At 35.8% G+C, this 26,335-nt stretch overlaps 1 protein-coding gene across 1 annotated transcript in view; it reads right to left on the reverse strand.

The window, feature by feature from the left end:
• The window catches only part of LOC111045521, a 138,955-nt gene extending 115,697 nt beyond the window's left edge, over positions 1-23,258 (reverse strand). The window contains exons 1-7 of the mRNA XM_039441172.1: positions 23,183-23,258; positions 15,042-15,222; positions 12,026-12,125; positions 10,458-10,580; positions 8,000-8,162; positions 7,330-7,519; positions 63-126 (exon numbers count right to left, since the gene is read on the reverse strand). Coding sequence (XP_039297106.1) covers positions 63-126; positions 7,330-7,519; positions 8,000-8,162; positions 10,458-10,580; positions 12,026-12,125; positions 15,042-15,222; positions 23,183-23,212 — 851 coding nt within the window. The 5' untranslated portion in view covers positions 23,213-23,258. The remainder of the gene's footprint in view (positions 1-62; positions 127-7,329; positions 7,520-7,999; positions 8,163-10,457; positions 10,581-12,025; positions 12,126-15,041; positions 15,223-23,182) is intronic.
• Positions 23,259-26,335: the final 3,077 nt, after the last annotated feature.

The following is a 26,335-nucleotide window of genomic DNA, read 5'->3' on the forward strand; positions in this document are numbered from 1 at the left end:
CACTGTGAATCACAATTATTATATAACAACTTCTATTCGGATTTGAAACATTGTTTGCTTACCCCATCGCATTAGCGGTGTCAGTGTCAGTAGGCCTATCATCAGGGGCAAAACTGATCTCACCAGCTGCAGAAAAACAAAATACACAACCATGATGCATCATGATATGGGACTATTTCACATAACAAAACTTTCAATGCTCAGTAGAATTTCGATAACTGATAACTTATCCCCTAGAAACCCAGTGGCAACTTATATGGCCACACTTACAATAGCTATTTCCACAACTGCTAGTAAAACACTTCTCCACATTCTGGAAGCTCATCGCAGGATAGCTGATTTTGGGGCAAGGAACTAATAGTCTATTTCAGGTCGGTTGCAGACGAACTGGGGAGCTAATATTTCCTTCTGTGGTACCACAAATGCAGTTCTTATGGAATGCATTGGCAGACATGGCAGTGGCACTGATAACTCCACATGGCGTTGTGCGCTGTAGTATGCCATTATTTTCCTTGCGATTGTGGTAGCACTGGTTTGAGCACCATGCTTCTGCTTCCCGCAGCTTCTATACCAAAATCGCAGAAATGAGCGTTTCTCAAATGTAATGAGAAAGACTTCTGCATTAGTCATATTTTCTGAGGTATGTCAGTCTCACATCCCACATGCAATTGTGGTTCATCTGCAACCGTCCCTATGCTCACTACGTTTCCATACAGTAACTATAACCACAGTGTGCCGGGCACTCTCTTTAATTCAGGCCTTTTCCCAAGTTATAATAGTAAATTTAATACGCAATAGACTAGAGCCATTATTGTAAGTGAGTTAGCGAAATAAATTATTTTCTCTCTCTATTATGAACGGCCATGACTTCGAGTTTCCCATGATAGATATTTAAAAATTGTGGCTCCGAGTCGTCGAGGAATGTAGATTATGGAATTATCTCTAAAACTTAGCCTTCTTGTCGCGACATAAAATGCGATAAGTTGGAAAACAGCAAGCATTGAAATTATAACAAACTACTGATTTTGCAGTTACTATTTGGTCCAAAGGCTCTATAAGCCACGCGACGATTGGTCAAATTGATTCCTTTCGCCCAATAGGAGACCTGTTTCTAAATACAGTAGTGGGGATTCCCCAGTCGAGGGACCAGATTACGTTTCGGAGGACACTTTGCTAGGAGCACTACGAGAGTAAAGATGTAGTCATTATGTTTCGCCCTTTTTGGGCAAGTTTATGAGTTTATATCATTTTTAGTTAATGTAGGAGCTAGTTTTATTTTTATTAAAGTTTAAATTTTCTAGTAGTGCCATGTCCTGAAAAGTTTAATTGTGTTTCTTCTTCATGTACGAATAATTGTTTCTTCAAATAACCGCTAAGGTACGTAAACTAAGGTTAAAATATAATTTAGGGAAATTAATTAATTGAAACTTCAATCAAAAGATTTTATCAACAAAGCCTGTTATTTTTCAAGTTAATAATATTGATTGAGAATAATCCTTTTGATTTTATTAGTGATGGAAGATACTTATAAATTTTTCTACAGAAGTATGGAAAGTTTTCAGTTACGTTACATTTGAGTTATTGTTTCTGGAGATATATTATCGTAGAGTATTGCTGAAAGTCAGGAAGATAGCCTTTAAATTGGAATGAAACTTTTAAGAATTGTTCATATTGAGTTTATGACATTTTTTAATTTATATTTTTCAGACTCTGTTTTCTTATGTCATTAAGGCTTTGAATGATTTAGTAAATTTTTTTATGATAGAAATCTTAATAGATGAAGAAGAAAGTTTTTCTTCTCCAGGAAATTAATATTAATGAATGTTCAAATTTTAATATTTTTTCCTTTTATTGTGTTATAAAGTGTCTTGTTTTATTAGAGGATAAATTCATAATTTCAGTTGATACTAGTTTTTGGACTTGTATTTGTAGGTAAATCAAATCATAAACTCTGGAATGTTCATTTTTAATTAAGGTTCTGAGCAGTTTTGGGCGAATGCCCGTTATTTACACTTGGATTGCGTCCTATAGTTCATAAATAATAAATAAAATAAATGTTGGCTGGCGCACAAGTTTCCAACAATACTAGCCGAGCTACTATATGAAAAATTATATTTGATTTCGCAAACCAAACGAAAAATATCATATAAGTTAGCATCATTTCAATTTGAATATTTGTGAAGAAAGATCCATTAATTCTGATAAAAAGAATCAGTAGTTTAAAGATAAAAATCTATATAAAATGAGGATTCAAAGAATGAAAGAATTTAATTAATTGTAATCAATAGATAACTCCTGTTTTAGCTTTTGATGAATTGTAGGAAGAGTTAGAAATTAATGCTGTAATACATTTATTTACAGCGGTTCATGTGTGTCCCCAAACCAACTTCTTGTACTACCACCCCTTTGGTTCCGCAACTTTATGTAAAACCGCTTCAAGACACCCGTTCAGACGACAGGTCTAGGGACGTAAGAGGACGTCGCCGTCAAGCCAAATTCAACCGGTAAAAGCTCACCGCCAAAAACAAGGTACTGTAACCCCGACGATAAAGCAACGTACAAACCAACGAAAGTGCAGTGTAGTGAAACAAAGGTTCATTCGAGAATGTCAATAAAAAGTGGGGATTCAAAATTATTATGAAATGGGTTATATGGGTTACTATCGACGAAATTTGGGTTCAACGGGTTTTTTTTCTTTCTTGAGTAATTTCATGTTGAAATTGATTGGTTATTTTATGACTGATCTTGTTTGGTTTTGTGACGTATTGCTATCTAAACGGGGATAGTAATGCGCCCCCGAATCAGATGAAGAATGTCAACAAAGTAACATGATATTGTTGTTTCTGTTGTTCGATTTAGCTGCCAATGTTTATTGAAGCTGTTTGTATTTTTCAATTATTTCAAATTGTAGTGTTTTTCTATAGTATAAACCTATTAAATCAGGCATGGCAAGATTAATTGAAGTTTTCTTGACTCTAGCCCGTTCACCTGCATGAATTAGGTATAGACTCAGGTATTTTCTAGATGTGTCGGCCTATTTCTAAATTCTAAATTTTATTCAAAATTATCTTCTTTGGCACAAAACATTTAAACATTCAAACATTCAAACATTTAAACATTTAAACATTCAAACATTTAAACATTTAAACATTCAAACATTTAAACATTAAACATTAAACATTTAAACATTTAAACATTAAACATTTAACATTTAAACATTTAAACATTTAAACATTTAACATTTAAACATTTAAACATTTAAACATTCGAACATTTGAACATTCAAACATTTAAACATTCAGACATTCAAACATTTAAACATTAAACATTTAAACATTAAACATTCAAACATTCAAACATTTAAACATTCAAACATTTAAACATTTAAACATTTAAACATTTAAACATTTAAACATTTAAACATTTAAACATTTAAACATTTAAACATTTAAACATTTAAACATTTAAACATTTTAACATTCAAACATTTAAACTTTTAAACATCTAAACATTTAAACATTCAAACATTTAAACATTTTAACATTTAAACATTCAAACATTCAAACATTCAAACATTCAAACATTCAAACATTCAAACATTCAAACATTCAAACATTCAAACATTCAAACATTCAAACATTCAAACATATAAAAATTAAACATTAAGAGAAATGCTAAACTGTCGACTTGAATCTTAGACCTCACTTCGCTTTGTCAATTAAGAATCTTAATGTTTCATAGAACGGAATTTTATGACTGGAGTAGATTCCATGAATCAAAAATTATAATAACGATTTCAATTGAACTTGGATTATAAATATCTCTCAAAACTAATTTCGATTCTGATTCCCATTGTTGTTAAGCTCTGGTACCCTGTCAGTTGTAAAAAATAGGCCACTTCAAGAGAATAGAGTATTCAGATTCCAAGTAGGAATGTAATAGATGATTTCCAGATTTAAAACTTCGAACTATTTCTGAGGTTAGCTTTGCATTTCTCTGTCTTGTCTCAATGCCTTGTGAATCATACCATTCTTTATGTTACAAGAATAAGAACAGTTAGTGGACCAGGTATTCATAATCGAAATTTCATTATAAAAAATCGCAAATCTGAATGAACATATATGATCTGAATCAGAATATTATTATTTTTATTTATTATTAGTATTATAACTATTATATTTTTGTTACTTGGAGCCATGTATCTGAGCACAGCTCAAGTTGCACGTAACTGTTATTGTTTAGAAAAATACATAATGTATGATTTTGTTACAAATAAGATGTTCAAATTAGATTGGATTCTCAAATATGCCACCCAAAATCACATCAAAATGGTGCTCCATGAGGAACATGAGGGTCTTGACCTGTGTCCATAGACCTTGCGTTTTGGAACTTGAATCACTGAATGGTAAATGGGTGCAGGTGAAAATGAATAGTGGGTAACTGCTGCTGCTAGTAGTTGAGTGAAACTGACCTGGAACTAAACCTGAGACCTGGATCTCCAAAAAATTACCAATAAACTTTTGAAATATGACATGCTATTGTGATATATTCCATCCGATTGACAAAAAATGATCATGTTCTCATATCTACTTGTAAAAGAATGATGGGATTCTGATGACAATAGATTTTAAAGACTATTTAGATCGTATGATAGAGAGTGGCCCATAAGTCAGTTGATGCTAGCAATCTTAAAGGTCAGCTGTTGACAGAAACCAAACAACAGCTGTTAAGGTTTGTTTATCGCAGCTGTTTTTCTCGAGATGAGGAGAACATTCAAAAGGCACCATTCAGAGTGTGGGATCTCCAATATGGTGGTGTGGAATAGCTATCTTCAGCAACTGCACTAAAAAACCAACCTTAAACCTGTCATAGCCAAGTGTGGAACCATGTTCGCATTCCTTCTCACTGGAGAGCCCCAATTGGCATTTATGGATACCAATCATCAAGCACAAAGAGTGGTTAAGGAGTGAAAGCAGCAAAGTTCACTCAGGCTTGGAGTGCATTAATGGCGGATGTGGTTGGCCCTCATCCAAATAATAGAAAGCTTTTAATGCTGACTGTCTAAGGAGCAATGCTGTATGGAGCTGAGATTTGGGCAGAGGCTGAAATATTTCTCCAATATAGGGCTTGCCTGATCAATCAATCAATCTCCTTAATCACTTCTCAAGATCTTGATTCTACCCTTGGAGATCCACTCGAGATCTATAAGGTAACCAAGCTACTTTTTGCCACAGAACAATCTCAATGTATGACACAACAATATCCCATTGTTCTGCAGAAGACAGCATCTTTCCTACAATACTATCTGCTGTTAATTCACCAACACTGTTTGCTAACTCTCCTCACTCCTCCGGGAAGTGTATAGACAATCGAAGAATGTATGTTCTGCTCAGCTCAACATAGAGAACATATTGAACTTTGCCCAACAAACAGGTATGATCTGAAATAGCTATGACCCTTTAATGTGTTAAGAAAAAGCCCACTTCTCCATACTGATGCTCCGTCCATGCTCTTACATCTCTAATGAGCTCTGCAGTCCACCTGCCATTTGTCCCAGCCTTTTAACGTTGCTGCCATGTCGCCATGATTGATGAGCTTGCTCTCACATCTCTAATACAACATACAGTATATATGCAACGTGTGAGTAAAAATTGAAGCCCTCTGAATCAATCATTTCCACCTCATTACAAAAGATGTCAGCAATACACACATACTCAAAGGTATTGTCAACATGTAGTCATATGTGTCAAATTTGCTGGCAAACATCCAACTATAGAGTGCACCAAAGGCTAGGACTACTTCACCCAAGTGCTACAATTGTGGTGAAGTTCACCATGCAAACTATCAGAGTTGTCTTATTGCCAAAGAACTTTATAAAAGGAAGGATTATCTGAATAAGAATAAAATCTGACATTTGCAAACTAAAGTAAACACAAATTAGAAAATTGTCAAAAGTGTGACATATGCTCATGTCACAAAAATGAATGACATTAGATGTTGAACTGAAGTGGAAGGAGCACATCACAATCAAAAGAGAACTGCTTGATATAAAATATGCAAAAATGTATTGGTTGCCAATCCTTGAGAAACAAGATAAATCTCTACAACCGAATCTTGAAACCAATTTGGGTGTATGGGATCGAACTATGGGGATGTGCCTGCAAAAGAAACATCAATACGATACAGAAATTTCAGAATAGAGTATTGAAGAATATGGTCAACGCTCCCTAGTACATCAGAAACAATGACTTGCATTCCATTTGTGTCCAGTGAGATAAGCCGATTTGCCATGCGGCATGAGTCAAGACTTCATTATCATGTCAACCCTGAGGCAAACCAACTACTACAGAACGAAGATTTTACCAGGAGGCTGAAGAGAAAAAAGCCTTTTGAACTAGTTTAAAATCAATTTGTGATGGTGTACACAGACTATATAAGTTTTACTGTTCTTCTAATTTCAGAACTACTTAGGCCATCAATGGATGAACTCAAGTTTTATAGTTTTTCATAGTGTAAGATTTATAGTGAAATGGAAATTAATGGTTAGTCTCTGAGAAAAGTTTTAATGACAATCAACATGAGAAACATCTCTAATGAGCACTGCAGTTCGTTTGCCACTTGTCCCAGCCTCCCAAAGTTGCTGCCATGACAGCATGGTATGTCGATGAGCATATTTCTTCACTCTTTCAGCCTCTGCCCAAATCTTAGCTCCATACAGCATTGCTCCTCAGGCAGTAAGCATCAAAAGCTTTCTTTTATTTGGATGAGGCCACCCACATCCGCCATTAATGCATTTCAAGCCTGAGTGAATTTTGCTGCTTTCTGACATACCCTTGACCAGAAAGTGAGTCTCGTGACTAAGGTCAAGCCCAAATACTTTCTGTAATCATCTATTCCTCAGGAAATTATTCAATTTACTAAGAGTGAGAAAAAAATGACTTATGAGCTATCCTTGGCATTTCTGTCATTTGCATAACTTACTCAGAAATTGATATTTTCAGAAAATTCATGTTTCATTTAATCAACATTACAATGACGAATTTATCCTCAAAGTCTCATGAATTTATTTCTCAACGGATTTGAAATGATCAGCCCAAAAATTTGAACTTTAGGCACTCATGTCTCAAGAATCAATGATCAGAAAAGAAATTTTTTTCCTGAGTAAACGTTTTTATTTTGATGGCTTGATAGTAAACAAATAGGAAAACTTCAATTTAATATCACCAGTAAGAAGTTTTTTTTAGCCTTTTGCACAGCTGTAGGTAAGGTTCTACTGTATAAGAGAATAATCATTCTAGATTATGAGTTGCAATGATATAATTTACTTACTGGCCCTCATTGGAGTTAAATGCTTCCCTGGTTTATCTCTATTTTCCAGAAGGTATTTCAATTCAAAAATTTCCAGTATATATTTTTCTCCAAATGGTCTCCTCAGAATCTCAACACCATCATAAGACTCTATCGTGTGAACTGGGAGTAAAAACTCCAGGTGATTGACCACTCTTATAAATTTGTGGTTCTATAAATAAAAGAAAGATTATTTTCAGATGTGATTTCCTAGGTCAATTTTTTAATCAAGTATCGAAGGTTGAAGACCATCGATTCTACATGAAATCTGCAAACACTAAGCAGGAAAAATTCAATTCTCATTCACCTTCTATTCGTCAAGGGAATATCATATTCTCAATGATTCAATGACGAATTCCCATAATAGAGATTAAATATCTTGTCCATTGAATATTTTTTTCATTGTTGAAAAGCGATCTGGTAATGTAGCAGAGCTTGAAATTGATGAATGCTTTGTTGAATGATAGACAAGGATAGAAACATCAATGTTGATCAAATACTGCCATTTAAATGTGGACCTTACTGTAGTCAATGGAATAGTCAAAGATTTGGTTCATAGTTCGTATTGCATTTGCATCATGATACAGTGGAGTAAAGCCAGAAAACCTCAATAGTGCATGCTTCTCAGCATTATTTTTGAAGGAAAACCTACTTGTTTCTCCTTGTTATATTCACATCTCCAAGATTGTTGTTGAATGGGCCTGGAAAAAGTATATATATTTGCTGTTGAGTGAGCATAGATATCCACATCTCTTTCAGCAACTATTTTCAGTTCAGTTTTGAAATGATCACCCGTATAGTCCACCCTTCCACAACTGTAACAAAAAGGAGATGTTAAGTTATCATTTTTCTTCCATATATGGTGATATTATTGTTAAGGAGGCCAAGTGTTATAACCAACGACCATAACAAACGAATAGACAGAGCAATCATAGAACTACAGCATTAACACCTATATGAAGCCAAGTTTGTCATCATAGTTGGGTCTAGAAACGCCAAATCAATCAGAGATGCTAAAAATTGTAGTGCCTGAGCTACAAATACGACATTATTTAGCCGCCTCAGGATCGAGTGGGAATTTTAAAATTTGGTGTATTTATACCCAATGAATCACTGATTCTAATGGTTTAACTGAAATTACAAGTTTCGAATTTATTCAGCTCAAATTAGTGAAAAAGTTGAAAGTTTTTCACATATTTAAAAACGTGACATGGGAAAGTTGGCATGCGAGGAGAGTTTTCATCTTTAAGGGCCGGTTTCCCAGCTCGAGATTCAACGAAGTCCAGACTTCAAACAGCTGGAGTCAGAAAATGGCTTTCCAAGAAGTGGCGTAGTCGCAGTCCACGTTTGAATCAAAACTGAAAAATTGAACACAAAATAGAGAGAAAATAGTGTAAAGTTTGAGCCATTTTGAATTATTCAGGAATGTTTCATTTCATCAGGGAAAAACGTTTCAAATTATAGAAATAAGGTAATAAAGATTATCATAAAAACTGCGACTACACCCCATTTCGGATAGCCAATTTTCTGACTCCAGCTGTTTAAAGTCTAGAACTTAGCTGAATCTCGAGCTCGTAAACGGGCCCTATGGGTAGGCAAGTTTCGTGAGTGAGGAAGTTCCAGATAAAATGATGAATTCTTTCTTCATTTCAACCTTTTTCTTCCAAGATCAGCTGTTCTCCTGATATTTTCGAAAGAACATAGCTGAGCGAAGCGCTCATACTGATGCTGAGATTGCCACGCCCCATACAACTGTGTGCCAATCTCAGCTCTTTTCCCAGTACATTTCTCAAAAAGGCTGCCATCATATTTGTTGTGTCTTCACACTAAAATTGGCTTCAAAAGTCAGCCTGCTTGCTCCTTCTATTTGTATTATGTGGTCGCTGGTTATAACATTAACCTTCGACTCTCACCACATGAAACTTAAATGTGATATCTTCCAGGGTGGGGTGAGAGTTAGGTCAGTTTGTTCTCAGTAACCGGTACCTACCTCATATCGAACATTTTCCACACTGGCCGTTTGATTGCACAGTGAAAGGGGATGATGTGTGGGACAGGCATTCCCACCCCTACATCCCTACCACGCCAGTCACTCTTTCACCGTTTGAGGGGTTGAGGATCATGTTATCGAATCAAATCAATCCATTTTCCAAAATGTTACATACAAAAAAGAGTTACATCACATAAGAAATAGAGGAAACTCCCTACAAGACTACAGATCGGTAGAAGGGAGTTAATTATGATTTTTATGAGAAGATATCTCAACTTACATCTCTTCGCCTCTACTTTTAGGATGTTTAATCAAGCTAATAACCTGAACAAAATTCCTAGTTTATGAATATTCAGGACTCAAATTGGACAAAAATCATGGAGTGTGAACATAACCTATTTTTGGACAATTTCTATCTAAACATGAGAAAGGAACAGTTTTGGGCTTCAAGCCTGTTGTTCCTCTCCCAATCATTCATAGTAGAAAAGATATTGTATCTATTGAAGTATGAGTAAATAGATAGGTAACTGTTTCTATCCCAATGGATACAACTATCCAAATCATGACACATCGAAAAAACAACTCACATTTCATAACAAAGGAAGGACAAATTAATAGTTTTAATAAAAGTATATATTATTTTTTCATGTATCATTTGTTATGTATATTATTTCTGTCTAATTTTACTGTCATTGTTTCTGCAATACATTATTCCGCTATGTATTTTATTGTTGTGAAATTTTATTACTATAGAGAGTGATCTTCTTCTACTAATGATTTTTAGTTTACAAGCAATGTAAATAATAAAATTCATCTGATATGATTCGAAGTAATTCGATAAAAGTACATGTAATAGATGCTTCACTGTGTCTCAAATGATCTAGATTTACTCAAATTCCATAGCTGATTCTCCCTGATAATTCCCTGTCTGATTCAGGTATGATATAATATCATTCCTAGGAGTTCTAATACATCTATCTCGACTCAGCCAGCTGAGCTATTATGAGTAGTCCCGGGCAAATATTATCAGATCCTCGTGAGGATATGTTCACTGAACAGACACAGACAATGATACTGATATCTGAGAATACAAGTTCATTATTGCTGGAATTTCAATGACCTTGCAGTCCCAAAGTCAATATCTAATTCGGGTTTTGAGCCCACTAGGAGATTATACCCATCTCCACTGATGAACGTTGAGTAGATTCCTTCAGGCCGTAGCTTGTAGTCCACGTCAAGGGATCTGAAAAAGACAATCATGGAGTGGAGTAGTGTACAATAGCTATTCAAGTCACATGGCCAGGAAGTGACCATTTGCCAGGGTTTGCAATGATGTCTCCAGTCGACGCCTTAGCAGATACTGGAATCTCAAGCAAGCCTTGCAAGAGTCATTCACAGCCATGTAATCTACAATTTTTCCACAGCTGATCGTAAGTGATCTCAGGTCTGGCATATAGTGAAAAAGTGTGTTCTCTGCTGTAAACAGTACTTTTCTATTTTCTTCTGATGACGCCCGGGCCATGGAAGATAGGCTTACAGCCTTCAGAGATGTCATTTTGAAGCTTTGGAAATATGCTACAACTCTGTGCCAATAATGTAACTGTAGTGTTTTTCACTGTAAAGACATTCACAGGGTGAGAAGTAGAATTTTGTCCCCAAAAGGCAGATTTCAAGAGCTTGAAGTAATATTTACTGTAGAATAGTTGTTGGAATTAGATGAATCTTCCAAATGTAGCATGTAGTATGTAGTATGTAGAATCTCTAAATGTAGTCTGAATGTAGTATGATCTTTTTGGAACCCCCAGATTGCTGAATTGATCTGATATTGTCAACATCAATAGCATTACAGATGAGTTTATGAAAGTGAAGATATTTTTGACGCCATATTGGCATTCATTCATTTTTATAACTAAAAACATTTTTAGGATTGCTATCTCTAATATTCTCTTCCTTCACATCATCAAGGCGAGATTGATACCATTTACAAGTCTGTACCTTCAAGGAGCATGAATTGCACAGTTTTTAAATTGCTTTGCATATGGTGAAAAAAACGTGTTTTCCACTGCAAACAGTACTTTTCTCTCTTCTTCCAATGACCCTCCAGTCATAGAATCTATTTTGAAGATATCAACTATGGTAATTTGTCTCAGTGAGATTTTCAAACAATCATTTCATATCCATTTGTCTTCAGTATTCTTCATCCCTAACTTATGAATTTTCCCTAATAAATATTAAGGTATTGAATAATTTTTTTCCATTGTTTAATTATCACAAGATATATTTATATATATTGGCTAAACATCATCCGATCCTGGTGTGGAAAAAGCTCCATAGAAATATTTCTCATTGCCGTGGATAAAGTGAAAATCGTCATGCTGATTGCCCACGTTCGTAGTGGACAGGCACAATGAGAAGAAGAAGATATATTTTTTATTCATTGTGTTCCATCTTGACGAGCTGTGTAATTTTCTCATCATCATGCCTGAGATTCTGAATAATATAATTATTGTGAATTGGGATAAATAAAACTCGAATTTGAAATCTTGAAGTCTCTGAGTACCCTCAATTGATAGTTGGCTATTATTGGTTGAGACATGTTGTGGATAATTGACTAAACAAAAAACGGTACTTGAAGATTCTCATTTTATTCCAAGTATGGTACTAAAGTAAGTTTCCATTTTCCCTCACCTAGGTGTGGCTGTGGCATCTGAAGGTGTATGAGCAACAGGTGCTGAATTAGACGTGATGAAGACCTTCATGTCACTAGGAGACATATTCCTGTAATAGACTGGAAAAAAGGAGTATAATAGTTTTCATTATTATTTCTTCATATGGATGAGGACATATATTATTAAATGAGCAAACTGAGTTCTCACTGATGAATAGAACCTCAAGTCTACTTGATGCTCTTTTCTCTGAATGTCTCTTTTTATTCATGAATGAAGCTGTTTTTGCATGTGTGATTATAGTTATTCACTACAGGCAATCAACAAGAAGCAAGATCTATAGAGAGAGGTGAAGATATGATCACATGATGCATCGCAGAACGGCCATATTGAAGCTATCTAGTTTACTATGGATCTCAGATTAGATTTTGAAATTTTCTGGAAAATTACCTTCAATATAGTCACTCCATTGGTGTCTAGACATCTTTCTATGGACCTTGACAAGAATCAACCAGCAACTTCGCTTCTGAATGTGATTTTCCATTTATCCACTCATAGATCAATATGAGATTGATCTTACCCTGTGTAAAGCACCTGTACATATGGTCTCTCTCGACACATATCAAGGTTGTCAAAAGGCAGCAAAAGAAACCTGCCAATTTTGGGCGCATCTTTGGCATCATTCCAAAATCTCAATTTACAGCAATTTCACACCTTATCAAGAACTCCTGTATGGAATTTGAATTCTCTTAAATATTATACCTAAAAAATCTTGCGAAACGCTGAAAAACACTGCAGAATGCAGATTTTTGTCCTATCTTTGGATTTTTTTAAAATTATATTCTTCCACCTGATTTCACAAGAGTTTCTCAACTTCCAGTCCCGTTTGAATATCATGAGAATCAATGATATAAGCCTTCTTCCCGAGAACACCTTCTCTGATTGGTTCTAATTCATTCATGAATTAAATATTCAACGAGTTTTCATGCAACAGGGTCTTAGGGTAATATGCTAACACTATGCTTAATGCTAAACCATGTTCAGCCTACTTATAGACATGTTTGCATTCATCATAATGTGTTCCATAAGGGGTTTGAAGAAACAGCTCATATTTCTCCATCAAAACTGAGTATCTGCATACAGGCCTGAGGCCCGTCGCAAAGTAGACCCACACTTATCCATGCCACTCCAACCCACGCCATGGGAATAGGGTTGTCAATCCCGGGACTGATTTCCGATCCCGGTATTTAAGGATTATCCAATATCAATCCCGGGATCCCGGGAATGGCAAAAATCAGTTTAATGCATTTTCATCCAATTGTTCCTCCTCAATTACATGTTCAGTAACAGTGTGTGGAGATGGAAAAGGGCCCATTAAAGAGGCTATTATTAAAATGAATAAAGAATACTTGTTAATAATATTAAAATGTATTGAACATTCTATTTCTATAAATGTTTTCAATATTAGGAGTAACTGTTTTTTTTCATATCCTACCTTAAATTTGCTCTATCCTAGATGATGGTGAGAACTGAGGAAAGCAAGATAACTCATCAGAGTCTTTTTTAAGTAGAACAAAAACATTTCTATCCTACATTAGGACGGGATAGAGCACAGACTTTAATTACGTCAAATACTGTGAAGTGAATTAATATCACTTGAATTATTAATAAATTAGAATACTTTTTGTAAGACTGTAACGCCATACCGACCAAACAACGCGAAAGCTGAACCACTACACTACTAAATGAAATTTTGTAGAGCCAACTATAGTATTTACTTCAACTAGATATTCTACTCTTAATAGAGAAAGAGAAGAGGAGATGAATAATTAGACAGAGAGTGAATCGTTAGTGCTTTTTTATTTCTGAAGTCTTTATGAAGTTCGGAATGCATTTCAAGGAAATGCCATCAGCACTATTGCAAATATTGCGCTGTCTAGACTGGTAATTGGTGTGCTGTGTAAACAGAATCAAGTGTAGAGACATAACAACTGATCAACAACCATTCTGCCAATTATGCGAACTGATAATGCGAATTCTATTAAACCAGTAAAGAGTACAGTAAACAATCAATATTATGTATTTATGCAACTGTAGGCTGTGCCTGTAGAATAAATTTATTAGTCAAACACCGTAAATGAATTCAATATTGAATTGTTTTTGGAAACATATGATTCACAATTTCAGGTTTACAATCCCGAAAATCCCGGGATTGAAGCTGAAAAATCCCGGGATTGTCAGGTATCAAAAATGGACCGGGATCCCGGGATTCGGGATCCCGGGATCTGGGTATTGCCATCCCTACATGGGAAGTTTTGTAAAATCATTACTTGCAATGGCACGCCGCGAACTGCATCCAGCTGGGAACATTACACTAAATCGATATCCACATGTGAATTGGTTTGTGATTCGTTCACAGGTTTTGTAGAACGTGGGTCACTCGTTCGTTGTACTGTGCATACCTACAACAAGGCATATGCACCATCAACTACATCTCTAATAAAACATACTTACACCGATAGGCTACACTACATGTTTCTAGCATGTCGAAAATTTCATGTTTTCTGCTTGAATTGTTTTGACATTGATGAACATGATCAATTATAAAAGAATAACTATGTGTTAGATAAAAATGATTCAGACACCAATTGTAAGAAGACATTCTTATTATTGTCTCACAATATGTCTCAACTATTTTATACCTGCAAACTATACTCTGCTGGCTTTAGTCAGGCTTTTTCAGCAGCTACTTGGCTTTTATCGAGTTAGGCTCTTACCATGTTCCACACTGTCATGGATTCACTTTGTGTTGACAGACCCAGCCCAGCATATGGATTGGGTTGACCTTAATACATGAATAAGAGTGGGCCATGAATTGTGTGGGTGTACTTTGATGCAGGCCTAAGACTACCAAATGAGCATACATAACAAATTCGAATGTATTGTATCAGACGATTTTTGATTCTCTTGATGAGTGAGTGAGTGAATCAGTAAGAGCTATTACATTTATATAGAATACCATATAATTGGGAACTCACGTTTAACTACACTTGTACGTGTGATTGCATCATAGAATCTCATGTCAGTGTATCGGACAGTAACTGCTCCACCAGGAAGACTTATGGAATATAGCTCAGTGATTCCTGTCCCAAGCGTGATCTCATTGACTTTTGTTTTGCCAATTACAGTCATTTGCACACGATAGAAGACTCTTGCATACTGTAAATACAATAGAGTGTTACCAATATAATCAATATCAATTATTATTCTAAAGGAGTATTTTTGGTGCAAAAATGTGAAGTTTATGACATACATATAACCTCTGCAATTCCCTTTGCAATTCTGCACTTTTTGAATTTTAAAGGGAATAGTTAAAGCTAAGCTCAGTTTTCCCCTTTCAGATTATGATTTTGTCCATTATTATAGATTGTCAGGTGGGATTATCAATGTCTCATATGAGTGTCAGTGAAGGTGACCGGTGAAGTGCAAATAAAATGTTTATCCAAATTCAAATTCAAATTTATTCCCACAAAGCAGGAACAAACATTCATAGCTATGAAGCACAAATGCAATCCACCACAATCAATTCAGATAAATAACATTCCTTACTAAATAATAATAAATTGAACAATATTGTGAGGATAATAGCATTAATACTTCTATTCCTAACTAGTAAAAGCTATAATGCACAATCAAACTGAATGAATTGAGTATTATCATTACACTATTTTTCAACACTTCAAATAGCATACGGTATGCTTGATGGAAATCTACTGGCATGAGTGAGAACTTGTCTGCCAGTAGGAGTAGCACCCCAATACTAAGAGAGCTAATGAATTCTAACTTGACCAATTTTTTTCACCTTGACCTTGACTTTCGACCTTGACCTTGGGGTGACATTAGGGGGTATTTTATGTTGTAGTTGTAGAACATCCCAGGGTTGCATCAGAATCCTCATTTAATACCTACTCCACTCAGCCTGGCCTAGCAAGTATGGAGTCTCATTAGAACTCATTGAATTGAGATTAATATTGTAACTGCTACTGCATGTGGCAATCCAGCTCCACTCTCTCTCGAACAGAATAGTACTTCTTGCCCTAGGGAGTAGAGTGTGGTCACTCCATGTTCCAGGGACTACAAGTAACTTGATTCGGATAGCTTGGTCAGCAACTCAGTCACCCATAGAATTGTTTCATGCACTGGTCCTGATTAACCTTGAGTATCCATCTATGGTGTGGAGTCCTGTTGATGTAACTGATGGCTACGAAATTGAGAAGATCCAGAATAGATCTCTAAGACACATTTTCATTAAGAAATTAAATAACTTCTGTCCATTCAATTTTCCAACAAGTAAATTGAGATCTGAATTCAATATCTGGTGTTTGTGGAGATCAATGACACGAGCAGACACGAGCAGAACGACACAGTGATGGTGGTAGCCGAGCGGCAGCAGTGTCTCAGTTCTGTAGTGCTACTATGCTCTGATTTCTGAATTTATTATACTATTGTTATTAATATAACACTATTTACACTATTCAAAACTTGTTAAATCCGATTTTGATTTCAATTTTTCAATTTTCCAATTTTAAACCTGTAGACACAGAAGATAAGAATAATAGTGCTGGTGTATTATATCTGTGCATAACAATGTACCACAATCAGTCATGTATCAGAAATATATATAAGCAATGAAATTGCTATCTTCTGCCTTATGTATATCAAAATTTGATTAGTTTTAACTTTAAAATTTGAGACACAGTCATGGGTTTCTTCTCTTATACTTTGTGTTGTTTATTTTATTATGTATTTTGTATTATGTATTAGTATTTTTACATTTTATTATGTCTATTTCACCTTTGGTTCAAGTTATTTGGTCTTACTTTTACTTTTGGTTCAACTTTTTTCCCTTCAACCATATTTCTCATCACTATGATCCTACAAAACTGGAAAGCTCCATATATCTCTCCAGTAAGTGTTTCACTCTCCATGTTAAACGAGCCCGCACCATCACCATCGGAAAGTAAACTGAACTAGTTGGTGACGACTCGGGCAACAGACACGGTGATGGTGCTGACGCGGTGCGGTAGTATGTGTCACTACACGTTTGAAAGCATTTGTTCTCTCACTCACAGTAGTACGTCCGACACTCTGCCATGCCACAGTGTGGGCTCAGTGTGGTTATGTGTGTCCCAGCTATTATAAGGATGGGGAAAAAACATTATGTTGGCAATTTTTGTGTCAACATAGCTTGATGCTATTGCAAGTGAATAGCGAAATTGTCAATCTTGATCAAAATTTATTTACACGTTAATTTACAACCAAATTTTTCCCCCTGGGCCTTCAGGCCTGCTGCAAAGTAGACCCATGCTAAACCACGCCACTCCAACCCACGCCATGTGATGTTTTGTTAACCATTGCTATAATAAACACAAATTGGTGAAGCAAGGTCTATAAATACAGGTCATGACACTCGTGTTCCTCATGGAGCGGCCATCTAATGGGGTCTTCATGGCAGTACATTCAAGAATCCAATCTTGTTTATCCGACAGAGGCTGGCTCAAACAGCACTCTGGTTTGTGGACTGTATCAATAATTACATCGAGAACTTTTGGGTTGTCTGGCATCAGGTCGCAAGTTGAACAATTAAAATGGCTAAGTGCACAATAACATAGGCCTACCTTCATGTCCAAATCCTCCTTGCTTCCAGGATCCCGGGTCCAGATCATGATACGAGACGAGATGACACTTGTAATAAATCACAATAAAAAATCAATAGATCACTTTGCAAAAATCGACATTACGAGAAGTGAGCTGTTCGATTGGCTGTGAATCGGCAACTGGCCGGCGATTATGCTTGCGCATCACTCCTCAACTGCCCCCTCTACCACACAACGCCAGACAACAGAGCAACATAGATATAACGTCCGAACAAATCTTATCCAATAATGCTCATAACAAAATAATGCATTGTGTATTTGAAAAAGAATGTTCTAGTTCATATGATTTATTTGAATTCTGGTTTTAAATTTTTCAATAATGAAATTTCAATAAAATGCTTCAATTATTCATTAATTTATCATCAGAAATTGTTATTTTTCTGGAACCTGAGGACTTTGATTCATAAGGCATTGAGACAAAACAGAAATATGCAAGGCCAACTGCGAAAAGAGTTTAAAGTTCCTGATCTAAAAATTGAATCTAAAAATCAACAATACAGTTCTCAGTATTTTGCTGAATACTATAATTCTGTAGAAAGAATTATATTCACAATTACAATTACTAATAACACATCATGTGATAAACAATATTCAATGAGAACAGCTAAGAATGAATTTGAAAATTGGTGAACTAGCACCCCACAAAATGGAAATTTTTCAATGCATCGCAGGATTGTGTCATGAACTGTAGGCCTATTTATAAACCTTGGAGAGGTGGGTTATGTTGGCTTCATCTCTGAGTGTAATTGGTAAATTTCAAGCTTCAAATTGCAAATGTTATCTATATAATAAGAAAGAGTAGGGTTGTGTTTGTTCGTTTGTTCGTGTGTTCATTTGTTTGTTTGTTCGCATCAAAACATGTCAACTTGTGGATTGCATACCAGGAAAACGCGAATGATTCGAATCTCCAAATTTTGAACATAGATTCTAAAATTATCAATCTCGTGCACCTGGAAGCCCAAATTCCAATCCTACTTCTAGATGTTTCAAAATTAATGTTCAAACTTCATTAATGGTACATACTATTTCATAAAAAAATCACCAAATCATATGGTCAAAATTTCATAAAAAGGGACATCTGTTTCTATTATTGCTAACTACCTGATACCACTCAATCTCAATAATATTGTTTTGATAATTGATGAATATTTTTAATAATAATGATAATATTTTTATTTAGAATATAATAATGATATTGTTTTGATAATTAGTGAATATTTTAATTCTCACAAACTCTGTATAATAATATGGTGTATGTGAAACAGCTGCATCAAAGTTATCAGAAAAACATCTGTTTAGAAAAAACTTTTCCCCAGTTGCACGTACAATGCGATAAAATGCTATTATTCAATAGAAATTATCGCCTACTGATGAATTTTGGTTGCACAAAACAAATTTCAAGCAATAACGCCGATTAAACTAAAAAAAAATTTTAACAGGCCATTCATGGGGAATTAAACCCAACTAATGCCAATCAGGTACTTACTGGTAGCTGTCTTCCAAAATCAGTTTTTGGTAGGAAAAACTGAAGAATTCAAAGTATGAGCTAAATATATGAATGAATTTCATCTATTAATAGAATAGAAAAGAGTATCAAGCTGATATAAGCATTCAAAATTAGATTCTGATTTTTGAGGTTAGTTTTTGATCTGGTTCATTCATCATTTGCAGATAGCACGACACTGGCAGCAGACAGAACATTTTTATGACGAGATTCTGATTTTTGAGGTTAGTTTTCGATCTGGTTCATTCATCATTTGCAGATAGCACGACACTGGCAACAGACAGAACATTTTTATGACGAGATTCTGATTTTTGAGGTTAGTTTTCGATCTGGTTCATTCATCATTTGCAGATAGCACGACACTGGCAACAGACAGAACATTTTTATGACGAGATTCTGATTTTTGAGGTTAGTTTTCGATCTGGTTCATTCATCATTTGCAGATAGCACGACACTGGCAACAGACAGAACATTTTTATGACGAGATTCTGATTTTTGAGGTTAGTTTTCGATCTGGTTCATTCATCATTTGCAGATAGCACGACACTGGCAACAGACAGAACATTTTTATGATGAGATTCTGATTTTTGAGGTTAGTTTTCGATCTGGTTCATTCATCATTTGCGGATAGCACGACACTGGCAACAGACAGAACATTTTTATGACGCATGCAATGAATAGTCACCGCTTCAAAAACATTACCTCATTTTTTTGCCATTTGTTCAGAATAATAATTTCAATAACATCACTGTCGGATAAATTACAGTGTTACCAGATTGTGAAACCGTTAAAATCTTGGTCAGTTAACCAGAAAACATAATCGGAATTGAAAACTAACCGATCTTAGAGGAACAGAAATGAATCCGTAAAACCAACACTGATTTGCTAATTGGTGTTAATGTCCATATTTAACAGACATACGTGCAACTGGCCCATAGTCTATTTTCCTGATGCAATGTTTAGGCCTACACGTGGCATGCATTATTAATTTTTCAGCTGGAACAGCTTTTTGAGACAAAGTGCTAAATAAACATCTACAGTTTTATCAATGCTGTATGGGCAATATAAAGAAGCTTGCAGTTAAAATGTCTTTGAATAAATGGGTTGATATTTACATAAAGGAATTATTCTCTTCCCTTTTTATTCAATTGAAATTCCAAAATTATTCGAGCCCTGATAGAATGACTGACTCACTATACAGTCAGTCGAAAATTTTAATATTGGAAAGAGGGGTATTTTGGCAAGCTGAGCAAAAAAATAAGGTGATATGCACCTTTTCGTTATAACTTCAAATGAGAAATAATTTTTGTGGGTTGTCAAAACTCCCTCTACTATTCAACTATTCAACTAATTCTATATTTTAGTGAAATAACCATGATCATTCATCCATCTATCATCTTCTATACTATAATAAAGGAAAGAACTGGATTATACATGTATACAGGTGTCAAGTATAGGAAAATTAATTTTTTTGACGCATCATCACGTCAATTATTCTCTTCCCTTTTTATTTAATTAAAATTTCAAAATTTTTTGAACTGGAATTATTTTACTGGACTGATTAACTTGAAATTGTGCATATAGATTCTTGCTCAACCGAGGATGGTTATAAACCTATTTCAATATCTTCAAGATTTGATTACATCAAGTTTTCATTTATTTGTCATGCTTTCAGTTGTTGTAAGGAAGCAGCAGAACATTTCTCTTAAAAAAGTAATTAGAAGATAGGTATTGCACCATTGCACCCAAATTTTTTCCGCCATTTTGAATTCAACTTCTTTCTTTAATTGAAAGGTGGTAATATGATATATGATTCCGATACAGGATTCCCAGAGGAAAGGTATGGTGAAAACCGCACATCGATATCTCAAACCTTTCAAAATTTATTCTCATTCATTTCCTTTATTATAGTATAGAAGATGATAAATCCATCTACCTATCTATCATCTTCTATACTATGATATAGGAAAGAACTGGCTTAATTGAACACGTATACATGTGTAGAGAATAGGAATAATTATGTTTGACGCATCATCACGTCTGAGCTACTGGACTGATTTACTTGAAATGCTGCTTATAAATTCTTAATCAACCGAGGATTCCTAAGCCTATTTTCAATTATTCTGGATTTCATTACATCAAGTTTTAAAATAGACCCTTGCAAAGCACGGGTTAACTGCTAGTTCTAATATTGGAGATTTGTCAATCATATGAAAATTTTAAAATCCTATACTATTGAACGAGCAATTTCTGTTTATATGTTTGTATTTCACCGGATCTCAAAAACGGCTCTAACGATTCTCGCGGAATTCAGACCATAGTAGGTTTATAATATAAAGATTCGATTGCACTAGGTCTCATCCCTTGAAAAACTCTCTAAAGGACATTAAAAGGATAATTCATCCTTGGAAGAACAGATTTCGTCGTCTGTGAATAACAGAAGATGCATGTGCCTGTGTGGGAGATCAGCTGTGTAATCATTCGAACAGCTTACCGTATCTCGCGAGAAATATTAACTAGAAATTTTAATAGACTAGATCAAAATAATCTGATTTGTTGACATGACATGGTTTATCACTCTAAATCAGAGTATATCATAATATTCAAAATTAATCAGTATTTTACAGTTTTAGTTGATTAGTGAGTGTTATTTTGTTATTCAATTTGGTTTTTAAACAATCCGAATTAGAACTTTTCTGTTTTTAAATATTCTGACTGAAAATTGGACCTGAATTCAAGTGTATGAAATATAACCTACTTTTTGGACCATTAATAGTGTATAAATCAAAATTCGGGGAAGAAACAGTTTTGGGCTGTGCCTGTTTGTTCTTCCCCAATCATTTTGAAGAATTGTGCTCTGTTGATCAATAGATAAATAACGAGCAAAGCTCGGTGCCCTGATAGTCAGGTTCTATTTATAATTATTCTAGAGAAAAACAAACAAATACTTGTCACTTGTACAATTACAACGGTTTAGTGAAGGCTTGAATTGGCGCTTGGAATGTTTATGTCCATTCAAAATTACTCAGAATAAAATGTATGTCTGAATTTGAAAAATCTTGAAGAGATTTTTTTTTAATGAGGAGTCAGGTTATTATGACTTCTAAATGTAAACAAACACGAAGCAGACGAACTGTTAAAACGTTTTCCAGTGCTTGAAATTTACCGATCTCACTCTAGATGGAGCCACCATCACCCGTACCTCTCAAGGTCAATAAATAATACAGGTCATGACACTTGTGTTCCTTATGGAGCGGCCATTATGGCGGGTTTCTATGGCGGTTCATTTGAAATATTCCAATCTGCTCATAAAAAATCATGAATTATGCTTTTCAAAACAATATTCTGGTTCAGAAATTATGTGAACTCAGGTTCTCGGTTCTTTAATAATGAAATATCAATAATAAATTGTTCAATAATTCATCACTTTATTATTAAAAATTGTTCTCATTCTTGTGACTTGTTATGATTCATAAGGCATTGTAACAAAAGGCAAACCTCAAAAAGAGTTTGAAATTCCCAATCTGAAAATCAACAATCTAGTTCCTAGTTGGAATCTGAATATTATTATTCTGTGGGGAGAATTTATTTTACAATTAAAAGCCAAGCAATATCCCTTGAACAATATATAACTAAATAACACATCATGTTGTTCAATCTGTAATGATAACAGCTGATAGATTTGAAAATTGGTGAACTAGAACCCAATAAGATGGCGATTTTGCAATGCAACACAGGATTGTGTTATCACATGTATTTATAGACTTTGGCCTCTCCAATTTGCATTTACTATAGCACTGGTTCACAAAACATCCCATGGCATGGTTTGGAGTGGGCTGGATTGGCGTGGGTTTACTTTCTGGCGGGCCTCATACTTTTGAGGGGAGCTCAGAATTCCCAATATATCAGTACAAAATTCTGAAGAGTTTAAAGAGAGGATTGAAATTGAGTATCATACCGGTGATGAATCTGGAGCATTTCCCTTCATTTCCTTGCAAATTTGAACCGTTTGATCAACAACTGTGAATGATTTCCGAAATCTGCGATATTCCAGATGAGATATTGCAGTGATAAGGAGATAGTGTTGATGATGAATCATCAACACCGATTTGAACAATAATGTATTCCTTCAAGAGAAAGCCATTTGAATGAAGTAACTGTCAAAAAGTGATAGATATTATTAATAATTCCTAAATAGAAAGCCTTGAACTTGACATTAGTTCGAATAACATCATTTTTGCCCTTTCCACTAATATTTTATGGCGTTTTCAAAAGTTCCCGTTATTCAAGGTCACCCAGGTACATTCAAATTGTAGTTTTTGTTACTGCTGAGGAATTCGAGTTTCACCTGTTGCATCCATTGAAAATAAAATATAATAATTAGATAAATACATAAATAAATAAATGTACAGAGTTGACGGAAAGTTTGGAAACAGTTTTATATCAATGTGACAAGGATGAATTGACTATATGATCTTATTCCTATAAAAAAACTACTTTTCTGTTGCTTCAAAACTTTGGTCTGCCATCTTGGAACCGTCATGTTGAATCCAATTTCATTTTTTTGGAAAGATGGTCATATAATACATGATTTTGATACAGATTTTGGAAAGAAAATGAAAATGAAACCTCACATCGATATTTCAAACCGTCTCAAAGGTATTCATATCAAAAATAGGGATGTTCTCATAACCATATCTGGAGGTGCATGTCAAAGGCTATAGTGAGGTCCCTGTTATAACGGGGTAGTAATGGTAGTATTTGATTGAGTATTGGTGTTATAATATCTATCATCTGACAAAGCAGATCACGCTATCTTCACAGACAAAATAAGTATATACTTCCTCAATGCTAACTTTTACCAGCTTCGCAATGTTGCCAGATCGTTTCTCAAGAATGAAGTATTAGATACGCCTATTCCACCCCCTAGGTTATCTAATAATTGAAAAGTATTGCTATGATGCGGACTAGCTACAGCCAGGTATGTGTCGGGGTCAGTGTCCGTACCGGACCCACACTTCTCCCCCTATTCTGATTCTTTACCCTCTGTCACTGTTGGGAAGTATTTAGCTTGAAGGGAAGAGTGTGTGCCCGTGCCGTTGCTGGACGATTCAGCCCTCCACTCTTGGAATTCAGGTTGAGTGTTAAGAAGGATTGAGGTAACCCTAACCAAGGAGACTGATCCGGATATCAGATCCCTATGAACAATCATATTCATAAAGGTAGTACGCAATCTGAACCAACGGCGAGCAAAGCTGTACCTGCAAGCTCGGGAAGAAGGTTATAGGAGGGAGAATTCAAGGTGGATTTCAATAAGGAACGATATGGAATTTTGTTAGGATTTTCACAGTTTGTAACTGCGAGCTGCCGGTGTGCAGACTGGACCTGTGCACCCGGTATTGAATTAATATCATCAGTGAAGTGTATGTGGTATAGGGTACAGGATATAGAGTATAGAGTATTCAGGTATGGAGAATATCTTATCGGGCCTGGGGGATAGAGATTCATTAATGGAATCATTCTTCCCTATAATTCATGGGAGCTTGTTCAATAATTCGCAATCTGAGAATAGCGATCTAGCTCTCAGCAAGCTGGACCTGCTAGCTGAATACAGGGTATCAATTTCAACTATGTGGGAATTGGAGTTTAGAGGATAAGGTTTTGGGTATGGATTTCTGGATCGCGAGCCTGCAGCTGCGAAAGGATTTTCAGCAATTCTGAAACTGCTAAACAGGATTCACGCGCTAGTCTAGCAACTGAACACCGGTTATTAAGGACTAATCTGTGACAGCCCTTAAGGGTATGAGAATCACTCTCAATTGTCCAAGACGCTTTCAAATTAATAGTCAGTATGTTGACTATTATGAGAGGATAGGGAAGGATTTACAAGGATGGTCTGAGGACCGCGACGGGGTAGATCTCCAATCTGTAACTGACATCTCAATCTAAACAGGGTTTCCCACACCTCTTCCTGATCTGAGGACCGCGACGGGGTCGATCTCTAGTCCGGAACTGAGATCTTAATTAAAATAGCGTTTCCTACACCACTTGCTGGTCTGAGGACCGCGACGGGGTCGATCTCTAGTCTTGAACTGAGATCCTAATTCAAATAGGATTTCCCACACCTCCCGCTGGTCTGAGGACCACGACAGGGTCGATCTCCAGTCTGGAACTGAGATCCTTATTTAAATAGGGCTTCTTACACCTCTCGCTGGTCTGAGGACCGCGACGGGGTCGATCTCTAGTCTGCAATTGAGATCTTAATCTCAACAGGGTTTCCCAAGCCTCTTACTGGTCTGATGACCGCGATGGGGAAGTTCTCAAGCTGTACCTGAGAGCTAGGAGGATTTCAGGATAGGAGAAGTTAAGAGAGAGTATGAGAAAGGATGTCGCAGTCTAGGGACTTCGACAAGGGAGTTCTCAATCTTTACCTGAGAGCTGGAAGGATTTTAGAATAGGAGAGGTTAGGAGAAAGTATGAGAAAGGATGTCGCAGTCTGGGGACCCCGACATGGAAGTTCTCAGACTGTACCTGAGAGCTGGAAGGATTCTAGAATTGGAAAAGTTGAGAGAGAGTATGAGAAAGAATGTCGTAGTCTAGGGACTTCGACAGGGAAGTTCTCAAGCTGTACCTGAGAGCTAGAAAGATTCTAAAGTAGGAGAAGTTAAGAGAGAGGAAGAGAAAGGACGTCGCAGTCTACCGACTTTGACTGGGAAGTTCTCAAGCTGTACCTGAGAGCTAGAGGATTATAGAGTGGGAAATATTAAGAGAAAGAAGAAGAAAGGACGTCGCAGTCTGGGGACTTCGACAGGGGAGTCCTCATGCTGTACCTGAGAGCAAGAAGGATTATAGAGTTGGAAGAGTTGAGAGAGAGAAAGAGAAAGGATGTCGCAGTCTATCAACTCCGACTGGAAAGTTCTCGAGCTCCACCTGAGATCTAGAAGGATAATAGAGTAGGAAGAGTTAAGAGAGAGAAAGAGGGAAGACATTGCATCTGGGGACTTCGACAAGGATGAACTCACCTGCACCTTAGTTCTCTAGGAAAAGGATTGGAATTTTCCTGCTAGGAATTACAGCTTATCCGAAATTGCTAAGCAAAGTTGAAATACAG

This window comes from Nilaparvata lugens, chromosome 14 (assembly GCF_014356525.2).
Source record: "Nilaparvata lugens isolate BPH chromosome 14, ASM1435652v1, whole genome shotgun sequence".
Lineage (NCBI taxonomy): Eukaryota > Metazoa > Arthropoda > Insecta > Hemiptera > Delphacidae > Nilaparvata > Nilaparvata lugens.